Genomic DNA, 21,903 nt, shown 5'->3' on the forward strand with positions numbered 1-21,903 from the left:
GCTTTTCAGTGTAGCAACCTTTGAGTCTCCATTTTCTTCTAGGAAACTTTTCCCCAGTATTCCTGTTATTATCACCAAATACATTCAATGGTTTGCTGGGATACATATGTGTTTATTTATTTCTTTGGAATAACATTGGTGTCCAATCTTTTGCAAATAGACATTTTTGTCACATCTCCTCTATAAAAGTAATAAAATGTACATGTAGGTAGCTAGTTGGTAATTAAACTTTCTTTTATGAAATTTATATAGTTGAAAACAGATTGTATTTTGACAAAGTTTAATGTACTGTGTAGTGGTGGTTCATGCTTTTAATCCCAGCTATTGGAAAGCAGAAGCAGGCAAATCTCTGATTTCATGGCCAGACAGATCTACAGAAAACTTCCAGAAAGCCAGGATTACATACAGAAACACCATCTATAAAAAAAAGAAATATATAATGATAATAAAATATTAAAAAACATAGCATATGAGTCATGGAATCATAAACACTGCCAGAAGTAGGATTTTTAAATATTTTAAATGCTAATAGAAACTATTGCTATCTGAAAAGAACTATACCCTATAGTTCACAGAAAATCTTAAATGTAACTCAAGGAGACAAAGATTCTGTAAGTGACACAGCAGTCATTTCTACTGAGATTTAGAATATGTTCAACACCCAGAATTGGAATTTTAAAAATACAAAATGTTTGCCTCAGCTAAAGGAAAAAGCAAAGATTTTACAAGCAGAAAGGCTATTTCTAAGGTCATCTTATACTGAACTAAATATATTTCTGTGATACAGTCTAGTTTTGTGTGATTGCATGAATACTTAGGTCATGATTTGTTACCAAAATGTACAAATTCTACAGAAAGACTTTAAAGAATGTTCACTGATTTGTTAAAGTCTCATAGAGCAGTTGATGTTGATTTGAAGAGAAGAAAATTCTACTTACATGTTGAATACTACTCATTCATTCTTTAGTTTTCCTGTCAGAAATTTTTAAGAGATGATGTAACATTTTCCTTATGACTCTTGTAGGTTTCATAAAACTCTGACATTTAATTTTTGTACATTTCATAATGACGTAAATATAACATCAATATCTGTTTATCTGAATTCTGATGTTATTCACTCAAACTTTCATATCTATTCTTTGACTAATTTTTTTGTCTTAATGAGGTTTTTTAACGTTAAGGTTTATAGAGTAAACTTAGAACTTGGCTTGTGAGGCTGAGGAAGGACAATTGTGAGCTGGGGGCTAATGCTAGCTAACTAATGAGACTGTCTCAAACATGCCAAACAAAAGAAGGAAGCATTTATTCGGAATAAAAAAGGAGTAGCTATGTATTTTTTGTAAGATTAGAGGTTTTATGTTTTAGCTTGAAACATGTTCTTTTCAGACAGGATATATAATAGAAATGGGATTATTACAAAGTGACAAATGCTATGATAGATAAAATAAGTTAAACCAGAATAATATTCTGTAGACTCAATCTCAGTTTACTTCCTTAGAAAATAACAACAAAGGCAAATAAAATAGCTAGATGTAGACAGCATACTACATGAATTTTTCTACTTTTCTATACCATTGTATGTTGGCAGTAGTCAATATACTTTCTTTTCAAACCATACATGGCACCAAACAGCACCTTTATGTGATTGTTTTCATTCTGCAGTGCATTGTACATCCCTCTTCCATCTGCCACAATGGTCACACCAATCAAGAATGTATGGAAAAAAACTAGTGTGGTTGATATTGTGCTGCTTATTTTCTTAACAAATTTGGGCCCCTAATTGTTAAAAACATATTCAAACTGTGTCACGTTTAGCTTTTTAATTGCATTTACGCCACCATGAGGTTTTGCCTATCAAATGTTTACGTGTTCACATATTTTAGTGACTAAGACATATGAGAACTATGAAAGGTCTTAAAATTATGAATATTAGCAATATAAACTTATTAGTTTTAACAATAATATACTCTTAATAAAAGGATTATGCAAAGGTGTATTTTGAATCCACAATTACTATTCAGGAGATCTGTACGTAGAAATCATGAAACACAGAAATCTTAAACTAGGTATGGTGGGATTTTCCTAAGGCATAATGACTGTATTTTTATTTGAAAGAAAAACACAACTAGATTCTTCAGGTAGATAAATAAAAGAATATAAATCATATAAATAAAGCACTTTCAAAATAAACATGAAGTCAAATAATTATGAATAATTCAATACTGAGATATTGAATCATGTCAACTTTTCAGTATCAGTAATAACATATATTACACAAATGGTTAGCTTGTGGATATTTTGCCTATACCTAGCATTAAATTTTAATATTTAAAGGTAGATAACTTAGACAATTGGTTTTCTTTACTATCCATAGATCATGGAATACTATAGATTGATAATTCCAAAATGCTTGTTTACCAAGTTGACCTGATATTTAAAAATATTCCACAATATTCAGAAATGAATTATCTTTGAGAGTAATCATTTTCAAAAAAAAAATAGAATCATTTGTCCAAAAAATCTTCAGTACATTATGCTTTCCACCTAAAACAATTAGTACTATGCTTAAATTAATGTAAAAACAATTTCATGTTATTGATATCTGAAAGATAATGGTCTCCTCATTAAACTGTATGATTATATTAGTAGAGATCATTATATATATATATATATATATATATATATTCTTATTAGATACACAAAATCAAAATATTTTATAAAAGTGTACATAACTATTAGAATCTTTAACTTATTTCCTGGAGGGTTCATTAAAATGGGATTTTTTTTCATTTTATTGTTTGTATTTCTATATTTATTTTAGCACACTAAAAACAAACTTCTTAAAATTAGAGAAAATGAAACATATGAAGAACTATATGATTCTCATTCAATAGAGCACTTCATGTAATAAAAAAGCAGGAGTATAGAACTTTGAGGAAATCTGCAATTCAACAGGAGAGAAATGGTTTTGTAGAAAGAGTTTACATACATACTGCATTAGAGTTTAGTTATCTGAAAGGTGTGCCATATAAATCAGAGAAGAATTCAGGTTTATAATACATACTGATCTATTTTAAGGTCATTGCAAGGAATCAGTGTTATTACAGGAAAACCTAGGCCTACACAAGCTCTACCAATGAAAATGAAATTCATGTCCTAGAGGCAAACACAGAGGGGAAATAGCAAAACTGAAAATTAAAAACAATAAAATTAACAAAACAGACTGTCTCCAGGAGGCTAGACACATTATGCTTTTGACCCAAGAAAACTATAGGATAAGGGCAATTTGCTGAAGGACAAATGCAGGAAAAATGCATGGAAAAATGGTATTTTTCCTAGTGAACATAAAGCATCTGGGGACATAAATATACTCAGCTGACCACAGGGGTCCATTCAGTCCAAGACAGTCTCCGATAGCTAGAGAAGCAGAACCAAAGCCAGTCAAAGGCCAGAGATCCAATCAGAGAAATGTCAGTTTGAAAAATAGTGAGAAATAGTAGCATGTGCAAAACATGTTCCCAAAACTCCTTGGTATTTGCCTGCACGAAAACATAATGACTTTAGCACAGTTGCCATTTTCATTTTAGACTGATTCAGGGAATAATAAGAAAATAGTGATGGCACAGAGAGGGGAAGCCAGAGGGTCTTGTCCTAAGTAATGACAAGAGATAATGACAAAGAGAGGAGAATATGTTTCACTATAGGAAAATAAAATATCATGCACATACAAGTAACTTTATATTGACTGAGCAAATTATATTTATATATTTACGTGTGTGTGTGTGTGTGTGTGTGTGTGTGTGTGTGTGTGTGTGTGTGTCTACAATAAAAGACAAAGGGTCCACAAGATTTGTCTACAATCTGAGGAAGAAAATAGAGAAAAATTATGTAATTATATTTTAATTTCAGAAAAAAAAGATAAATTGAACATACTAGGTTGAATTACTGGTTAAGATCTTTTATTGAAAAAAAAAAGCTTACCAAATATAGGAGCAATAGGAATGGAAGGCAAGAGTAATCTCATTTAGCATTGACCAGACCTATCTATACAAATTACAAGTGATATTCATCAGCACACGCAGACAAGTTGCAACTACAACAGGTGAGAAAAACAAGACAGATCAGAACTGGGAATTTCAGTATGTACAATCTTTAATCCGAAATCTAAAATGAATAACAATAGAGATAAGAAAAATTAATTGGGGCTTAAGAATTAAAAACACTTATTTCTCATTTGTTATGGTGATATTTCTTAATATTAGTTTTGGAAACACCATGTAGGCTCCCAGGTAAAACAAGTTATAAGTTGCATTTTTTTGTATTTTGTTGTTAATTTACAGTGGAAAAGAGTCTTCTATGACAAAGTCTTTGGTTTCCAATGAATGACTCAACCATAAATAATGGTCTCCCTCATTTTAGAATTTCAAACATGTCTGTTTTTACTTATATTTCATGCAATGGCATGACCAAACTCATTAATTAAGTAGTTGAAGTTTGTGGTTGCTTTATTTCAAATTTATAAACAGATTTTGCATGGGTTATATATGGATTTAGGTCTTTTGTGAAATGGAGATGATGAGCTACCCTCACTTTCTAATAATAATATCAACTTTTCTTTGTCTTCCTTTCAGGTGTTATCAAAGGTCATTTAAAAGAGATTATTCCTGGGAGAAGTTTGGTTTTTGATGGCTCACTATAATTCAGGATGCATCTCTCCTTGTTAGCTCATTGATTAGGAAATCCCTTTTATTAATTTGGTTGTATAGCTTCAACACGCAATTGGGTGTTGGTATACCATCTTTTCTCAGAGGTACTACTAAAAATTAAAAATTAAAAACAATGTTATTGCTAGGAATCCAAAAGTAGCTGAGATTCTTTGATCTCTTGGCTGAGTTCAGTTGTGGTTGTCTGTGATGGTCTCTGGTGAGGTCAGGAGAAACTATTAGAGAAGGGGAGGAGACACTGTAGGAATCAGATGGGTCCAGGCCACCACAGAACATGGTCCACAGAATCAGCTAAGCAGGACTTACAAGGGTTTAATGAGCCTGAAGAGACAATCATGGGGTCTATATGGATCTGAGCTAGATCTTTTGTGTTTAAGCTATGGTTGTGTAGGTTGGTGTTCTTGTGGAAATACTGAAAGCAAGATTCAGGGTGTCTCTGAATCTTTTGCTGACTCTTGTGACCCTATCCCCTCCTATAGCATGTTCTTGTCCAGACTTGATATGAGGGGTTTTATCTAATACTGTTGTAACTCGTTATAGAGTATTCAGTTGATGTCCCTTGAGGCCTGTTCTTTTATTAAGGAAAATGACGAAGGAGTGGATCCAAGGAAGAGGGAATGTGACAGAAGGGAGAACTGGTAGAAGGGAAAGGAAGAGACTCATTGTTATGGATATCATGTGTGAGAGAAAAATAAGTAAATAAATAAAATCTTAAAATTAAACTAAAAATTATAGAGAAAGAAAAGTTACGCAATTCTATTTAAATAAAAATACACTTTAAAAGAGAATTCAATAATGACTTTGATGTTTATATTTCCTATACTCTTTTGCAAAAGCCTTTATGAGATAACCTCATACCAAGAGTTAGCAGACTTGCGACTAAAATTTTCTCTAACCAGGCCTGGAGCTGAAAGGTATCACAACACTATATTTCCCAATACCATCTTCATCCACTGTCCAGTTGTTAAAATGCACTGAGTCAAAATGGCAGGGCTTGCCTTGCTCAGCCTTAGTGGAAATTTGTGTGAGGTGAAGGAGATGTATCACTGGCTTTTCCTTTCTTCAAATGATTGCAAACTCTTTCTACTATTCATTTTAGGTTTGCAAAGGAATTTTAGTAAGACAGCAAGATTCAATTACTTCTATTTCAAGTTCATAAAATATAAAATATTTTGCATATTCGTGTTATCATGATAAATTTTTCCATATAACATCTACTGGCCTATTATTAATTTGGAACTCAATGTTCAGTAGATCTTTAAATAAATCTTTTAGCATAGTGCACTATAAAAAAATTGAAGGTATTATGCAGTGGCCCAGGTCTCCAATTTTGCCTAATAATACTGACTATTTAAAGTACTTCACAAATAGAAATATACATAAAATCATTTTAAACATTACATTGAAGTAAAAACAAACTACTACTTTAATTACGCTCTAGAATTCAAATCAAATTTGTTATTTTCTCTTTTATTTAAGTTAAAATTGTGGCCTAGGGACCTGTTACTTCTGCATAAATTTGAGTTATTCATGTTTCTACATCATTATTAAAGTATAATGACACATGCATCATTGAGAATATATAGGCAATAAAGTAATTTGCTCAGTTAAGTGAAATTTATGTTAACTGTTTCATTAGAACTTAAAACCACAACACCAAAACCACTGTCTCTTTGAAAGATGAGTATATTAGAGTTTTTTAATGTTTCATATTAATTGTTTCATATTGTGCTTTTATGAAATAACAGATAAAACACGATGACAAACCTTCAGACTGATACATTTTATCAAATTGAAAACTGTATTTTAAATGTATGAACTCTTTACTATAATTCTCACAAACACTGACATGTCAGTCCATCTATATGTTGTCTACAAAATAATTTGGAAATCTCATCAATTACTAATGAAGTTTATTCCTTAACTGTTTGTTAAATTGTGTACTCCCCAGTAGTTTGTTGGCATTGCTCCCTGGCATTTGTCACATTCTTGGCTTATTATGTGGATTCTGAATCCTAATTCCAGTCCTCTTGTTTGCTGAAAAGAACTGTTAACTATTGATCTATTTCTTTATTGTCTTTTTAACTTTCTTTTTCCTTTTATCCCTCCATCCACCCTTTCTTTTCTTCTTTTTTTCCTTTTTGTTTTCAACACTATACTTTTAATTTAGAGTCTTGTACACTTTATGCAGCTCAACTCCTCTGAACTATATACTCAGCCTCAGAATATACTTTCCATATATTTAATACATTTTTATTCACACAAATGTATTCATCTTTAACTTTTAATTAAAATATCTTAGTTTTTTGATATTTTGGGTTGAGTTTTAATTTTTCCCCATTATAGGTAATTAAGAGTGTACACTAATTATAAATTTTTTCTTTCTAGATACTAAAGTATTATAAAATATATCTTTAAATTCACTCCCACATCACCCAGTAAAGTTAAAATCAAATTTAAAATTCATAACTGTCAATATAATAGTCTCTCAAATAATGAATAAAATAATTGAGTCTCATACTGTTTCTAACATTTTTCTGCATAGGTAGTAGATAAAAATTCATTCATTGCATAGAGGCCTTAAAAATTGAGGAAAATATTTAGATGTAATATTTTAAGTCAAGATATATAACTACATATCAGTATTGTTGGAAGCTGAGATGCATTTCCAGCAATATTTAAGGAAAAAAAGAAACAGGACATGTAGGCGAAGCTGTAGCCACACCTACTTAGGGGCTGGCTACAGGTGTTTCTGACCAAGGCTTCAAGGACATGGTCAGGGTGACATAGAGTGAGAGTTTCAGGTGGCTGGGTTTTGCTTTTGCTTTTGCTTTTCAGCTTGCTGTATAGACTGCTGCCATGTCGGCTGACTAGGCCGCTCCATAAGTAAGGCTTTTCCCTATCAAATACCCTTATATTTCTACTTGGCTCCGTATTGGTAATTTCCCACTTTAAGGGCAGGGAAGCCATAAATCAGAACAAATTTTGGGAGGAGGGGCAGGAATAAGAGAAAAAGATAAGCTTATGCTTTTAGAATTAGTACTCTGGAAAACATTAGGTTTAACAATGGAGGTCTGAAAGGAGCAGTCTGGGAGAGGAACCAAGAAAAGAAAGAGAAAGGTGCTTGCAAAATAGAACATATCACTGCTTTCATTGTTGTGACAAAAACCAATGACAGAACAACATAAATAAGGAAAGGGTTATTTTCGCTCATGTTTTGAAAACAGTTTCACAATAGGAGAGGCATAGCCAGCCACAGGTGCACAAGGCAGCTGGCCACATTGCGCCCATGCTTATGGAATCCACGAGAGATGAATACTGGGACTCAACACTGTTTCTCTTCTGCAGTCGGTCTAGGACCCACTCCATCTTCTTCAGTGATCATCTGCACATTCTGTGATATATCCTATCTTATACTTTTCTGGAAATATCACACCACCAGTGTTTCCATGGTGATTCTCATCTATATCAAGTCTATAAAAATAACCATCACAATGGACTCTTTTTGTATTGTAATTGACAGATAGTTTATGTAGGAATAGATTTAGTTTGATTTAGTAAGACAGCTATAATTCAATCTTCATAACATGAATTATGAGTCTCTCAAATTACTTAACTGATATACTCTTAGAAAATGCTACTAATACTCTTTATGATTAAGAAAATACCACAAGGCCTTTTAAGAAATTTATTGGAGTGATCAGTAATGAATAACTACTTCTTTAGCTTTATATATTGCTTACAATGTATTTTCACCAACAGGAGTACCGCAGGTTACTTTGTAACACAGAACTCCATTGAATAAGTGTGGAACATACCACCTGATATTTAGTCTTTTATGAAATTCCATAACTGAAACTATAATAGAATGAGAATTTTAGAAGCAAGAAAGGAATAAATTAACAGCTGAGCACATTCCTTTTTATTGAAAACATTTTTCATACCATATATTTTAATCACGCTCCCCTCATCCAAAACTTCGTAAATCCTCCCAACACAAAAGATCCATATCCTTTCTTTCTCTCTTTAGAAAGCAATTAAGCATAATAAAAATTAGCAAACTATCCTTAACAAAGTGACAAAGAAAAGCAAACACACACCCATACCCATATACCTTCCCACAACCAAACACACACACACATAATACCACACACACACACACACACACACACACACACACACACATATACACACACACACACATACACACACACACACATATACACACACACACACATATACACACACACACACATATACACACACACACATACACACACACACACACACACACACATACACACACACACACACACACACACACACACACACATACACACACACACACACACATACACACACACATACACACACACACACACATACACACACACACACACACACACACACACACACACACACACACACACACACATACCACACACACACACACACACACACATAATACCACACACACACACACACACATACAACACACATGCGCAAAGATACACATATTAGTCTATAAAACACAATGATGGTAATATAAAAAAATGACCAAATAATTTAAGACAACAGGTCCTCAACATACCATTGAGGTTGCTTGTATTGATCATATACTCCTTATCATGGGGACTGCCAGTAAGTGTGGTTTTTGCACACTGTGATACTTTATTGGTGAAAACCATTCTTTCCATTAGAAGCTCCTGTCAATTAGACATAGCTTCTGGATTAGGGATGTGAGCCAGTATCTAGTTCCCACAGTCATCATTGGGACCCCAATGAGCTTGAGCCTGTTCTGGGTAGGTGCATGTTTTTATAATCTCTGGGAATTCATATGTACATGTCTTGCTCTTTGTGTCTATAGCACATTGTTTTCTTGGAATGATCTATCACTTCTGTCTCTACCATATTTATGCCTCTTCTGCAGAGTTCCATGGGCCTTGAGGGCAAAGGTTACTTTATACTCACATAGCTTATACATAATATAAAATTAGTAGTATAAATAAATGAGGTGAAACATCTATTATTTCAACAACATTGACAGCAAAGTTGATTTGTATAGTTTGTCAAAATACAGATAAAATTCTTGGATATTATGTTTCACTATTGTCATTAGAAGCCATTCAAAATTTGCATAGAGCATAAAGACCTCTGATTCCCTTAGAATGAAACAATTCTATAACAATTATATAACTGTTTATTGAAATCACCTTTTTTTCCCCCTATACTAAATCCTGATTACAGGTTACCCTCCTACCCATCGAAGTTCTGCCCCAGCTCTACCTCACCTACTTCCCAGATCAAGTCCCTTTCCGTCTCTCATTAGAAAAGAATATGCTTCTAAGATGTAGCAACAATAAATTAAAAAAAAATACAATAAGCTGAGGCAAAAACTATCATAATGAAGGAGATATTTACTCCTTTCTCATAAGTTATTATTTGTGTATAGCTCTTTATGCAGGGATGGAACCACTGAAATTTTTAGTTTATACATTTTTATTTTAAATTCAATTCAATTTAAATTGAATTCAACCAACAACAGTTCACTCTCCCTCCTCCCCCAAACCCCACCTTCACCACTATCCCATCCACCTCCAGAAAGGGCAAAGCCTCTGGTGGGAAGTAAACAAAATCTAATCTTAAAAATAATCCCATTGGAAAACAAATACATTAACTTCCATTTTTTGTAGAATGTGGTGGCTTGAAGGAAAATGCCCCCCATTGAGAGTGGTACTTTTAGGAGGTATGGCTTGTTGAACTAGATGTAGCATTGTTGGAGGAATTGTGTTACTGTGGGGGTGGGCTTTCAGTGAACAGTTTTTGGATTAATTCTGTTGGCAGAAGAAATCTTAAAATAGCCTAGTATGGACTCAGTCACATATTTATTGGTGCTTACTCCAATGAAGATTTATAAAGAAAAGGAGCAAGCTGGGCAAGAAAAACCACAAAATGTACAATTTGAGAAGAAACGGAGCACTAGGAATTGGAATGGCACCAAGTCAGGTGTTTGAAGAGAAAAAATGTACTAAGGAATGGCATAAAGGGAGTGGTGGCTTCAGGGTAAGTTACCACCCAGTTAAATTTACAACTTGTGAAAAGCAGTTAAAGAAAAGCTTAGAGCCAGGTGTGGTGGTGCACATCATTAATTCCAGCACCTTAAAGCAGAGGAAATCAGATCTCTGAGTTTGAGTCCAGCCTCCTCTACAGAGCAAGTTCCAGGAAACCCAAGCTAAGTCAGTGAAGGAAGTCATCAAAAGAAGAAAGCTGTTTAAGGTGTAATTCATTAAGGGGACCAGGATAAAGCCCCAGCAAGCAGCAGGACTTGTAGCTTCAGCTATGTGGTTCTGTATTTGCAGTCAAGGATAGAAGAAATGGGTTATGGGATTTTCTTTCACTTCTAGGGAAAGTCTCTGAGGTCAGGCATGTTTCAGGGACATCTCTGATTGGAAGCCTAGAGAGGCCACTGAATGCAGCTGTGAATTTGAAGCCTGGACTTTTTTGATAATCTGAGATGTTGGATATGCCTGAGATGTGTGATTCCTGTCAAGAAAACCTGCTAACAGGGATTGGAACCAGTCCAAGAGACAAAATTTTGTTGCAGTCAACAAAGCTGAAAGGAGTTGGAAATCTAAAGAGCACTTTGACATCAGAAATGGAGATAAAGAGTTTGGAATTTACCCAGATGATTTTGTGTCCTGCTTTGGTACAATATTTTCTTTACTATCTTTACTTTCCTTCATTTGAAGCAGTAATGTATATCCTGTGTCATACGTTTGAAGTATGTGGTCTACACTTTTGATTTTGATTTTAGAGGTGATTACAGTTAAGAGATTGGATCATTCTGTTATTCAATAAATGCATTATTCTAACTTCAGACTTAAATAACTTTGAGACTGCTATAGGGGACTTTTGAAGGTAGACTGAATGCATTTTTGCATTATGATATGTCCACTAATCTATGGGGACCCTGGAGTAGAATGTGGTGGTTTTAAAGAAAATGGCCCCTGTAAGCAGCAGCACAATTAGGAGGTGTGTCTTTGTTAGATATGTCCTTTTTGGAGGAAGTGTTGTAGCATGGACTCTAATTCGTTTTAATAATAGAAACGTAGAGTCAGTTATAGGGGTTAATGCTGAAAGATCAGAGAACCAGAGCAGATAGCCACTAATTCTTACCTCTAATAAATGCTCAGACCATAGGGGTGATCCCATCCATATGAATACTCGCGATGAATGCAATGAGTCTCTGTCACCTCCTGCCTTGTGTTTCTGTCTGCATGAAGCCATTTCACTCTTGTAGTGCTAGGATCTAAGGCATGTGACTCCGAAGTACTGGGATTAAAGGTGTGTGCCACCACTGCCTGGCCTCTATGGCTAACTAGTATGGCTGCCTTTGCTTTCTGGTACTTCAGGTAATATCTAACTATGTATCTATCTATCTATCTATCTATCTATCTATCTATCTATCTATCTATCTATCATCTATCTATCTATCTATTTTTTCATCATCATGAAACTTTTTTTCCATTTTTTCATTTGATTTAAAAACAAGATTGTTTTACATGTCAATTCTAGTTCCCTCTCCCTCCCCTTCTCCTCTGACAATCCCCAACTAACAACCTACCTATCACATACCCTATTTGCTCCCCTCCCTCCATGTTCCCAATTTGCTCAGGAGATCTTATCCCTTTCCCATTCTCTGGGGGACCATGTATATCTCTCTTAGAGTCCTCCTTGTTCCCCTAGCTGCAATGGTAGTGTGGCTTTTAGGCTGAAAATCTTTTGCTCTATGTCTAAAATTCATATGAGTTAGTACATACCAGGTTTTTCTTTTTGTGACTGGGTTACCTCTCTCAGCATGGTTTCTTCTATTTCCATCCAACTGCCTGTGAATTTCAGGGTTCCATTTTTTTTTTCTGCTGTGTAAATGTACCACATTTTCTCTATCCATTCTTCAGTTGAAGAGCATCTAGGATCCTTCCAGATTCTGTCTATTACAAATAGTGCTTCTACGAACATTGTTGAAAAGATGTCCTTTTGTCGCAAAAATCATAAGTTTAGGACTCTAAGTCAACTCCTTCAATGAAATACAATTATCATTACCAGTAAACATGCTTTTGCAAGACAAACCACTTTCTGTTGGATATTTTTAAATGGAAATGTCACTCTTTAGGAAAGTGGTTAGTTTTTATTGGAAGTCCAAATAATCTGTGTGTGTGTGTGTGTGTGTGTGTGTGTGTGTGTGTGTGTGTGTGTGTGCGCGCACGCACGTGCGTGCACACGCATGCGTGTGTTTATATTTGGTTTGTAGTATACCATGGGTTTATGCATGTAAAGATGTATATAGTATTCTTTCCTCATTCTCTCTGTGTTTATGTGGGACAAAGATTGAAATCACTTTGGTTTCTCAAATTCTGTCCATAATTTTATTTGAGATAATTACTTTCAATGAACCTTATCTTCAATAAATAAAACTCCTAGCTATCCAAAGAATCTGAGGCCTCTATCCATGTCTGCATTCCCTATGCTGCAATTAGACAGGCAATCTTTCACACCTGGCTTTAACTGCATAGTAGAAATCAAAAGAGAGTTTTATATACATGTGTAGCAGGCAGTTGACTAACTCAACAAACTCCTGATTAATTCTTGATATTTAGGATACCTCAGTTATTTCCTCATATGTATCACCCTCTGACCTGAAAAATGGGAACAATAAGTAAAACATCTCCATATATGCATCTTTGAAAACACCTTATAAAACAATGAAAACCATTTTGACCTTTAAAAATCATGGATTATTATGGATAGGATTAACAGACATGCCTAAATTGAGAGATAGCTTTCTATGCCTTACTATATTCAGATAACCAAATAATGTCTACTAATAAACCTGCAGGAAAATTTTTAATTAAATATCAGGATCAAGTCTTTGACTTCTTAATTACTTTATAACCAAAGTTATTAGGCAATTTCATCATTGAGTAAACCTCTTTCTGATGATGATGATGATGATGATGATGATAATTAAATGTTTGTATTATATAATTCTAGTACTGTACATGGATAATTGAAAAAATCTGGTATATATGTTTTGCTCATTTACATGTGAATAAGAATGACTTATTTAACATTTAAAAGCAATATTATGATATCTGGAACTATATGTGAATCCTAAACACACAGCAAACAGTGATATTCTCTCAAAGCACTTATGAAGATGTGCAGCTATATCTTTCTGAAAGATTCATTTCCTTCCCCTTTTTAGTGAGCAATAGAGAAGTAAGTCCACAGACAGCTACACCCATAACCACAAGTTAAGCACTTCATCTTCTAACGCTATATTATTTGAAGTACTACATTTTTCAATTTCTTTCAGGATAAACTGATAAAATTTCTATATTGGTATTAAATTCAGCAATTCCGCTCAGTAGAATAATTTTATCTTCACTTTGCAGTTCCTGGGATACCTCGGGGTATTTTCTGGTTTTATCTTTGTTGCCAGAAGTATTTATGCATTAAACTAGGACCACATATACTTTAACCAACTTGATCTTTATTATACTGGTGCACAGGTTACTACTTAGACAGAGATTAACAAGCCAGCGAAAGTGCTCTCTGGGGATAGTGAGTCTACTCTGTTGAGAGGGTCAAATACATTATCCATTTCAAATCCTAGAGGCTAGAAAACAACTTTAACATGTTACATATCCTGCTGAAATGGTTTCTATATTGTATTCCACTGGAGATGCTCAGCTTTCCATCATTATTCTATGCAATCACTGAAATTATATTGTTAGGCATTCACAGGATTCAATCATGTTCAGTATCTATTCTCTGCTATTGAAACGCCCTTGAATAATGTTATAATTTTGTTCATGCTGTTTTATGTGGAGATAGTCTTAGTAAGTTGTTTAAAAATGCTTAATGAAAATTAAGGTACCTAAGTTTGATGAGAAAAGAAAATTAAGATGTTAAAATTCACCACAATTACAAGTCCCACTTATCAAAATAAATTAGTGGCAAATTTTCATCACAGGGAGAATAAGATGATTTGTGCAAATTTTTGTGTATATGAATCTGGAAGATAATATCTTTGCTATTTAAATAACTAAAATAATCAATTAGTAAAATATAGTTAAGATTTGTCTCAACAGGTTAGAATATATATTTAGTACTCTTAAGTATCTGAGTTAAGTTTCTAACACCAATATCAAGTGGCTCCAACAGCTTTTATTCCAACTTCAGGTTATCCTAGACTCTCTGCTACAGGGGAAATGACACTCATGTGCATATATTACCTGTTTCACATAATATAAAATAAGACTAATCCTTTTTTTGTTGGTTTTTCGAAATGGGGTTTCTCTGTAGCTTTGGAGCCTATCCTGGTACTTGCTCTATAAACCATGCTGGCCTTGAACACACAGAGATCCTCCTGCCTCTGCCTCTGCCTCCCAAGTGCTGGGATTAAAGGCATGTGCCACCAATTCCTGGCTAAGACTAATCTTTTTAAAGGCTTGGACATAGTATTAAACAAAAACTGCTTAAAACATCTCATTATTACATTATCTGGTAAACTGTAAGTTCAGTTGTGGTGATATATTATTTATGATTTAATAAAGTTTGCTTGAGGGTTCAGGATGCTACCAGCCACAAGCTTTAGAGTTCAGGCAATGGTGATACACAGCTTTAATCCCAGGATTCATGAGACAGAGTCAGGTGGATCTCTCTGATTTCAAGTTCTTGCTGGCCTACACAAGAGTGAATCAGTCTAAAAGAGAATTAGAGCTTCTGCCTTTAAGCCCAGCCCTAGAGAGGAATATAAAAGATAGGATCCCCATTTTGGGGCTGCATTCTGAGATTTAGTCTCCAACATGTTGAGGAATGGCAGCAGTCTGAGACTTGGAGGAGAGCTCATGGAGACTGGATCAACCCTTTTAATCTGAGAAAGAGGTAAGCCCTAGTGGGCAGCTATTTTGTGTCTCTGATCTTTAGCTTGAAACTTGAACCCCAATATCTGTCTCTGTGTTTTTATAATTTGTGTTACATTCAGTATGCTACTTTTCTTAGTCCAATTGTGTATACAATCCTTATCATGATTTAAACTTATAGTATAAGAATTAGAGCACTTTAAATAATTTCAGGATAATGTGTTACACAATGGCATTAGAGTGCAATCCCTCTCTTCAACTTAAACCCAATATGTCAAAGTAAAAGATTTGATTATATTATGTTTACACAGAATTTTTTATTTTAAAATATATTTTTTCTTTGATAATATTTATTATTTACCTCATAGATTTACTGAATGAAAATGCAATCAAGCTAGATGTTATCCTTTAGGAAAAACAGGAAAAAATTTGTATTTATTCTGTTTTAGGAATATTATTGTGTGCAAAGAGGGCTGTAGTTATTAGCAAAATAGAGTGTACCAAAAATTTAGCTAGAGTACTCTTTAAATTCTCTTAAGATAAAAACAGCAGCAGAGGTAAATGTTACAATAAATCTTTCTGCCCAAAGCGGCCAAGCCCCACCTCTACATGTGCAATCTCCACCAGCTGCCCACCCAAGTTACGGCCCCAAATAATGCACAGAGAAACTTATATTAGGTACAATGCTGCTTGGCCAATGACTAGGATTCTCATCTGTTAGCTCAGTCTCAATAACCATACATCTATATATTTTATAAGACTTATCGTACACCTTATAGGCATCCCTCTTTGCTGGTGGATCACATTGCTCCACTGGAGGAAGAGCAGAGGGGAAAAAGGGAACACTTCCCATTTCCTTTGCTTATATATGAGTCTCCTTGCTATGTCACTTCCTGCCTGCAGCACCACTTCTCTACTACATTTCCCAGAATCCTCTTTGACTTCTAGTCCTGTCTAACTTGCGGTCTCATTGGCCAAACAGTATTTTATTCAATAATCAATAAGATAAACATACAAAGAATTACATTCCCCATTATAACACTTGGATGTTATAATTGGCTTCATTAGCACTCATTATATCTCATATTATATATATATATATATATATATATATATATATATATATATATACTCATATATAAAAATAAGATACATACATACATGCACACATACACACACATGTATAATCAATATAACATACTGTGCACTTTAAATATATGTATTCATATTTTTATATAGTGAAAAGCATGTGTTTAAGTGAAATGATAGATGATTCATGACTATTTCGATCTCCTGACATAAGGATGAATAAGATTTAAAATAAAAGCTTGAGAAAGATGAAAATTGTGGGCTACTAGAGAAAGTAGAAACCACACTGTCACCATGTGTTCTCAGAGAACTGAGAAGAAATAGAGCAGAATCCCTACCAGCCATGATATCCTATTGATCTGAATGCTATAGTTCCCTTAGTAATATCTCAAACAAGCAGCAAGGCTACACTGAACCAAAAAGATTATAACAATATGAATATTACAAAAAAACCTATGGTATACACTAAAACTACTTTAAACATCATGACTGCCATTGCAGTGAGGGATAGGTCTTTATTATAAATGATAGAGCAAAACATTATATATTTTCTTGACCCTTTTTCTCTCATTGAAAGCATCTCCTCTCCTTTGAGATTCCTCTTTGTCTGCCCTTGTTCCTGAAACCACTTACAGCATTTTAACCCATTTTTATTTTCACATTAGAATGTAGCATACTTGTTGAACCCCGATTTTATATTTTTATCAATTCCAAGAAAAGTTTGTAATTCTGAACTTTCACATCAACAGGAGGAAATTTAACAAATGTATCCTAATAAAGACTGACATGTATTCCATACTCCTAGTCACTGAACTTGAGCCCTGTTTTTAGTAAGTGTGTACTGTAGCTATTTGATTTTTAAACTATAACATGCCCTTCATGAATGAAGAAAGAAAGCACCTGAATGCACCAAAAAAGCTACAAGATTCAAAAATACCCCTGTACTTCCAACTCCAGGATATATGAACAATCATCACTTGCAGGCCAGGGAATGAGATATTTGGTGGACATATGCCTATAGTATGTAGGAAGCCCAACTTTACAGTCAGGATTCCCTAGCAGAAAAAAGCAATAGAATGAATACATAATAAAAGAGGAGTTGGTTGATTGGTAAATACAGTATGATCCATGGAGTCCAATAATGTCTGTCATTTTCCTCACTGGCAGACTGAAGGGTCACCAGCAGCTCTACTGGAGTAAACCATGTAAGGGGTTCTCCCTCTTGCCCAGTCTTCGCTAACTGCCATGGTCTGATCTGGAAATATAGGCTGAAAATGTGCTGTCAATGTTTCCATCAGTAATTGAAGGACATAAACTTCATTAAATTGGACTAAGCGACCTTATACGGATTATTCAAGACTATTTACCCAGTGACACAGATCATGCTAGTCTTTGTATATAAATAATAATAGAAAAATGAAGACCCTCAGAACAAAATTGTATCTTCTTACTTCAGTTGATCTCCTTCTGGGGAAATCCTCCTTTTCAGATGAAATCCTTCACAAATGAATGTGCAAAAAGACTAGTTTGTTAGGGTTTTAGAGATCAGGTCAAGTGACAATAATTACTGCTCTACACATTAGAGATGTAGCTTTCTTGCTTTTTCCTCTCTGTTTTGGAAATAGAGTCTTTTCTCATACAATATACCCTGATTTCAGTTTCCCTTCCTCCTACTCTTCCCAGCTCCTCCCCTCTACCATTCCTATCCATATCCAACCCTTTTCTGTCTTTCCAGTGAAAAGCAGACTTATACAGGACAAAGACAAAATATATCAAGATAAATTATAAAAAGATAAATAAAAAAACATCACATTGAAGTTGGACAAGAAAACCCAAACAGAAGGAAAAAAGCCACTCGAAAGGCACAAGAGTCAGAGACGCAGTTTTTCACACACCATAAAAATACTAAAATGAAAGCTGTAATATATGTAATAATATATGCAATGCACCTTTCTCTCATACTAGAGTGGCTCTTTATGTGATGTAGCTGTCTGGCTCATCATGACCCTGTAAGTAATACTCACATATCCTCTATTCTCTATCCTCATTAAGCTCACTGGCTCATCAAACTAGACATGATAGAATTGTTTGCTATAGTTTCCCTTTCTTGGGTGTAATAATGTTTGTGATATTTCCTTAAAACATCAAACTAAATGAGATTATCAACCTTTCCTGAAATATATGAACAGATGAAAAATTACTAGACTATTTATTTCTAAATAAATGAATAATAAAATATTGATCATATAGTTTACATTTTATCATGTATTAGCTCATCACTAATGTTTTGACATAATCTAAACAGAACAAACTGAACATAATGAATGAAGAAAATTAGAATTAAACAGCACAAATTCATAATGAAAATATCTTCCAGTCAAGAATTTTTAACCTCCTCCTCTTCATGCTTAAACATTCTTTACACTGACAGTCTAATATTAGTTGTTTGGTTTTTACTTTTTAAGTTTACTCTAAAAGTCTTGACTCTGGAAATGGAGTGGACCCCAGTTGAGTTCTAAGCACCCATATCAGAACCCCTCAAGTACTTTCATTTCCATGTAGACACACACACACACACACACACACACACACACACACACACACACACACACACACACACATTCATGCATGTGAACACAGGCATATCCAAATATTTATTAATTTTAAAATTCCAGGTCAATAGAAGATCAAGTATAAGCAGTATTTTAGGAAATTCTCCTTCCTTTAGGTTGTTGTTTTTTTTTAATTTGGGGATTATATAAAATTAGATCATTTCTTCCTTCCATTTCTTCCTTCCACAGCTTCCCCAAATAACCATCCTTACTTTCTTTCAAATATGTGGCCTTTTTTTCATTAAAATGCTCAGAAGAATGCAAGCCCATTTTGGTAGGTTGTTCTCTGAAATTCATGTGTGCCTCACAAGAAATTGCATATATGGCACACACAGGAGACTTCATGTGTGACACACATGAAAGTGCAGATGCATGCCACACACACTGAGTATAATTAACAGCAACAATTACAAAAGTATAGGAGAAACTAGAGTTGGAGTCATTTAAATACAATGTAGAGATTAATGAAAATCCAATTAAGGAGAAAAAAATAAAGGTATACAGAATATCAAGGTTGAAAATAAATTTTATAATAGTCAACAAATCCAATTTTGGCTTTTAAGTAATTAGTAAAACTGTTACTATTTCATTCTAATTAGTCAAACACAAATAAGAGAGAAGAACTCAATTGTTCTTAACTGAAGTAAAAGAGGACATAGTTCTGTATATGCTACAAATATTAAAGTTGTATTTTGATATTGTATAAATACTTAATTTTGTGAGTTTGGTCAATTTCTTTAAATTTGTCAAGTTTTACTTATTCGAAATTTGATTGTAGATGCCAGGCATTAGGCTTGGGCAGCCCCCATGCATATTCCCAGAGTCTGGGCCACCACCTTTATTTTGACATGTAATTCAGAAAAGCCAATTTTGAACACAAACTACTGGCTTCCATGCACCTCACTTCCTGGTGCTTTTACCTTTCCATAATTTCTTTCTACTTGAAGGTGAAAAGGGCACATTAATTACATGAATAACAGAGAAGTAATTGAAGGTCACTCACTCTTGAGACTGTATTATCTTACGTAAAATCCTTTTATTGTAGGTTCCATTTAAATTCTTGCTTTGCCCAGTTTGTCTTTGAGAAATCAAATTTCCCAGGTTTCTGTACCAGCAAAGGAATATTTTTTTTGTATAGAAATGAGAGAAAACTCAAATGTCTTTTTTCCTTGGGCCCCCAAAAGAAAGATCAAGTTATGATTGGTGTGTGAAATCTACAGAAGACCTCTCTAATACCTTTTTAATGTCTTAAAGTAGGAAAGTAGAATAGAATAAATTCTATTGTTTAATTGCTTGCATGTGTGTTTAGATGTGCAGAAAACAAGTACAAATACAATATAAAAATAAATTCCATTTTGTATGCTTCACTGGAACATATTGCTCACTGCCTTGTAAGTGTCACCATAATGAAGAGAGTCATATACAGGCCAGATAGCAGAAATATGCTTTCTTTTTAAAATATTATATATTTTACTTTTTGAGATTACACCATAATCACAACATTTATGTCTTCCATTTCCCGCTTCCTTCTATATATCATCCACTGCCTTTCAGAATTCAGAAAAAAGGTGTTGGCAAGTGGGATGAAGCTGTTGGAAAGGTGTGTTACTCAGGAAGGGTGCCACATTTGAAAAAGTGCTCCCTACTCCTGTGTGTTGATGTTTTTCTCCATGAGAATTTTCTCCTTCATAATCTAGTTTATGAAGGCAGCAATCATACTGGGTTGTATTTCACTCCACTCATTTCATTTAAACTTAATTTACTTACGAATAAGCTTTTCACTTGCATAGTCACACTGTGAAGTATATATACAAAAGGGATAAACGTTAAAATTTGTGAGTGAGCAGAGCACATTTGCATCCTGAAGTGGTGCAAATTTATTTTTTTTTATATTTTAGAAGCACACTTATTTTACATATCAATCCCTCCATTCCCTCACCTCCCATCCTCTCATGCTCCCCACCTCCCCCAACTCATCCCCCATCAACTCCCCAGGGATAGTGAGGCCCTCCACAGGGGACTATCAAAGTCCTTCACATTATATGGGGGAAGGGCCTATACCTACAGGATACCTATACCTGCTACTTCTAGATTATATAGCCTCAAAGGCTAAATGAAATAATGAAAATAATTGACAAAAACTCCTCCAATTTGTAAATGATAAGTTATTTATAGATGCCATAGTAATGTATAGAGAATATTCTGGTTATTTCCCATATACTGGGAACTGACAATATGATATTGAGATACACAGGATATACCATTAAAAAGCACATAAAACTGGGGATAGGACAAATCTGATACAGAACTATTATTCCCATTAATGATTTAAGCAAGACAAGTGATAAGATCAAGGCCATGAAATAAAACTCCTAGGAGGTTTTAAAAGCTAATTCTTTTAAAATATTCTATATAGTAAAACTATTCGCAAATACAAACTGCCAGATATCTGTCTAAAAATTAGCAAGTTGATTTGTATCAACATGGAAATAATTAGCATAGTCATCTGTAAAGATCTGTAAAATATATATAATTAAAGCATTCATACAG

At 34.1% G+C, this 21,903-nt stretch overlaps 1 protein-coding gene across 1 annotated transcript in view; it reads left to right on the forward strand.

The window, feature by feature from the left end:
- LOC113833253 (40S ribosomal protein S29-like) overlaps positions 1–18,075 on the forward strand; it is a 138,486-nt gene extending 120,411 nt beyond the window's left edge. Inside the window, 2 exon segments of the mRNA XM_027394017.2 lie at positions 17,909–17,950; positions 17,952–18,075. Coding sequence (XP_027249818.2) covers positions 17,909–17,950; positions 17,952–18,075 — 166 coding nt within the window.
- Positions 18,076–21,903: the final 3,828 nt, after the last annotated feature.

This window comes from Cricetulus griseus, assembly GCF_003668045.3.
Source record: "Cricetulus griseus strain 17A/GY chromosome 1 unlocalized genomic scaffold, alternate assembly CriGri-PICRH-1.0 chr1_1, whole genome shotgun sequence".
NCBI classification, from domain to species: domain Eukaryota; kingdom Metazoa; phylum Chordata; class Mammalia; order Rodentia; family Cricetidae; genus Cricetulus; species Cricetulus griseus.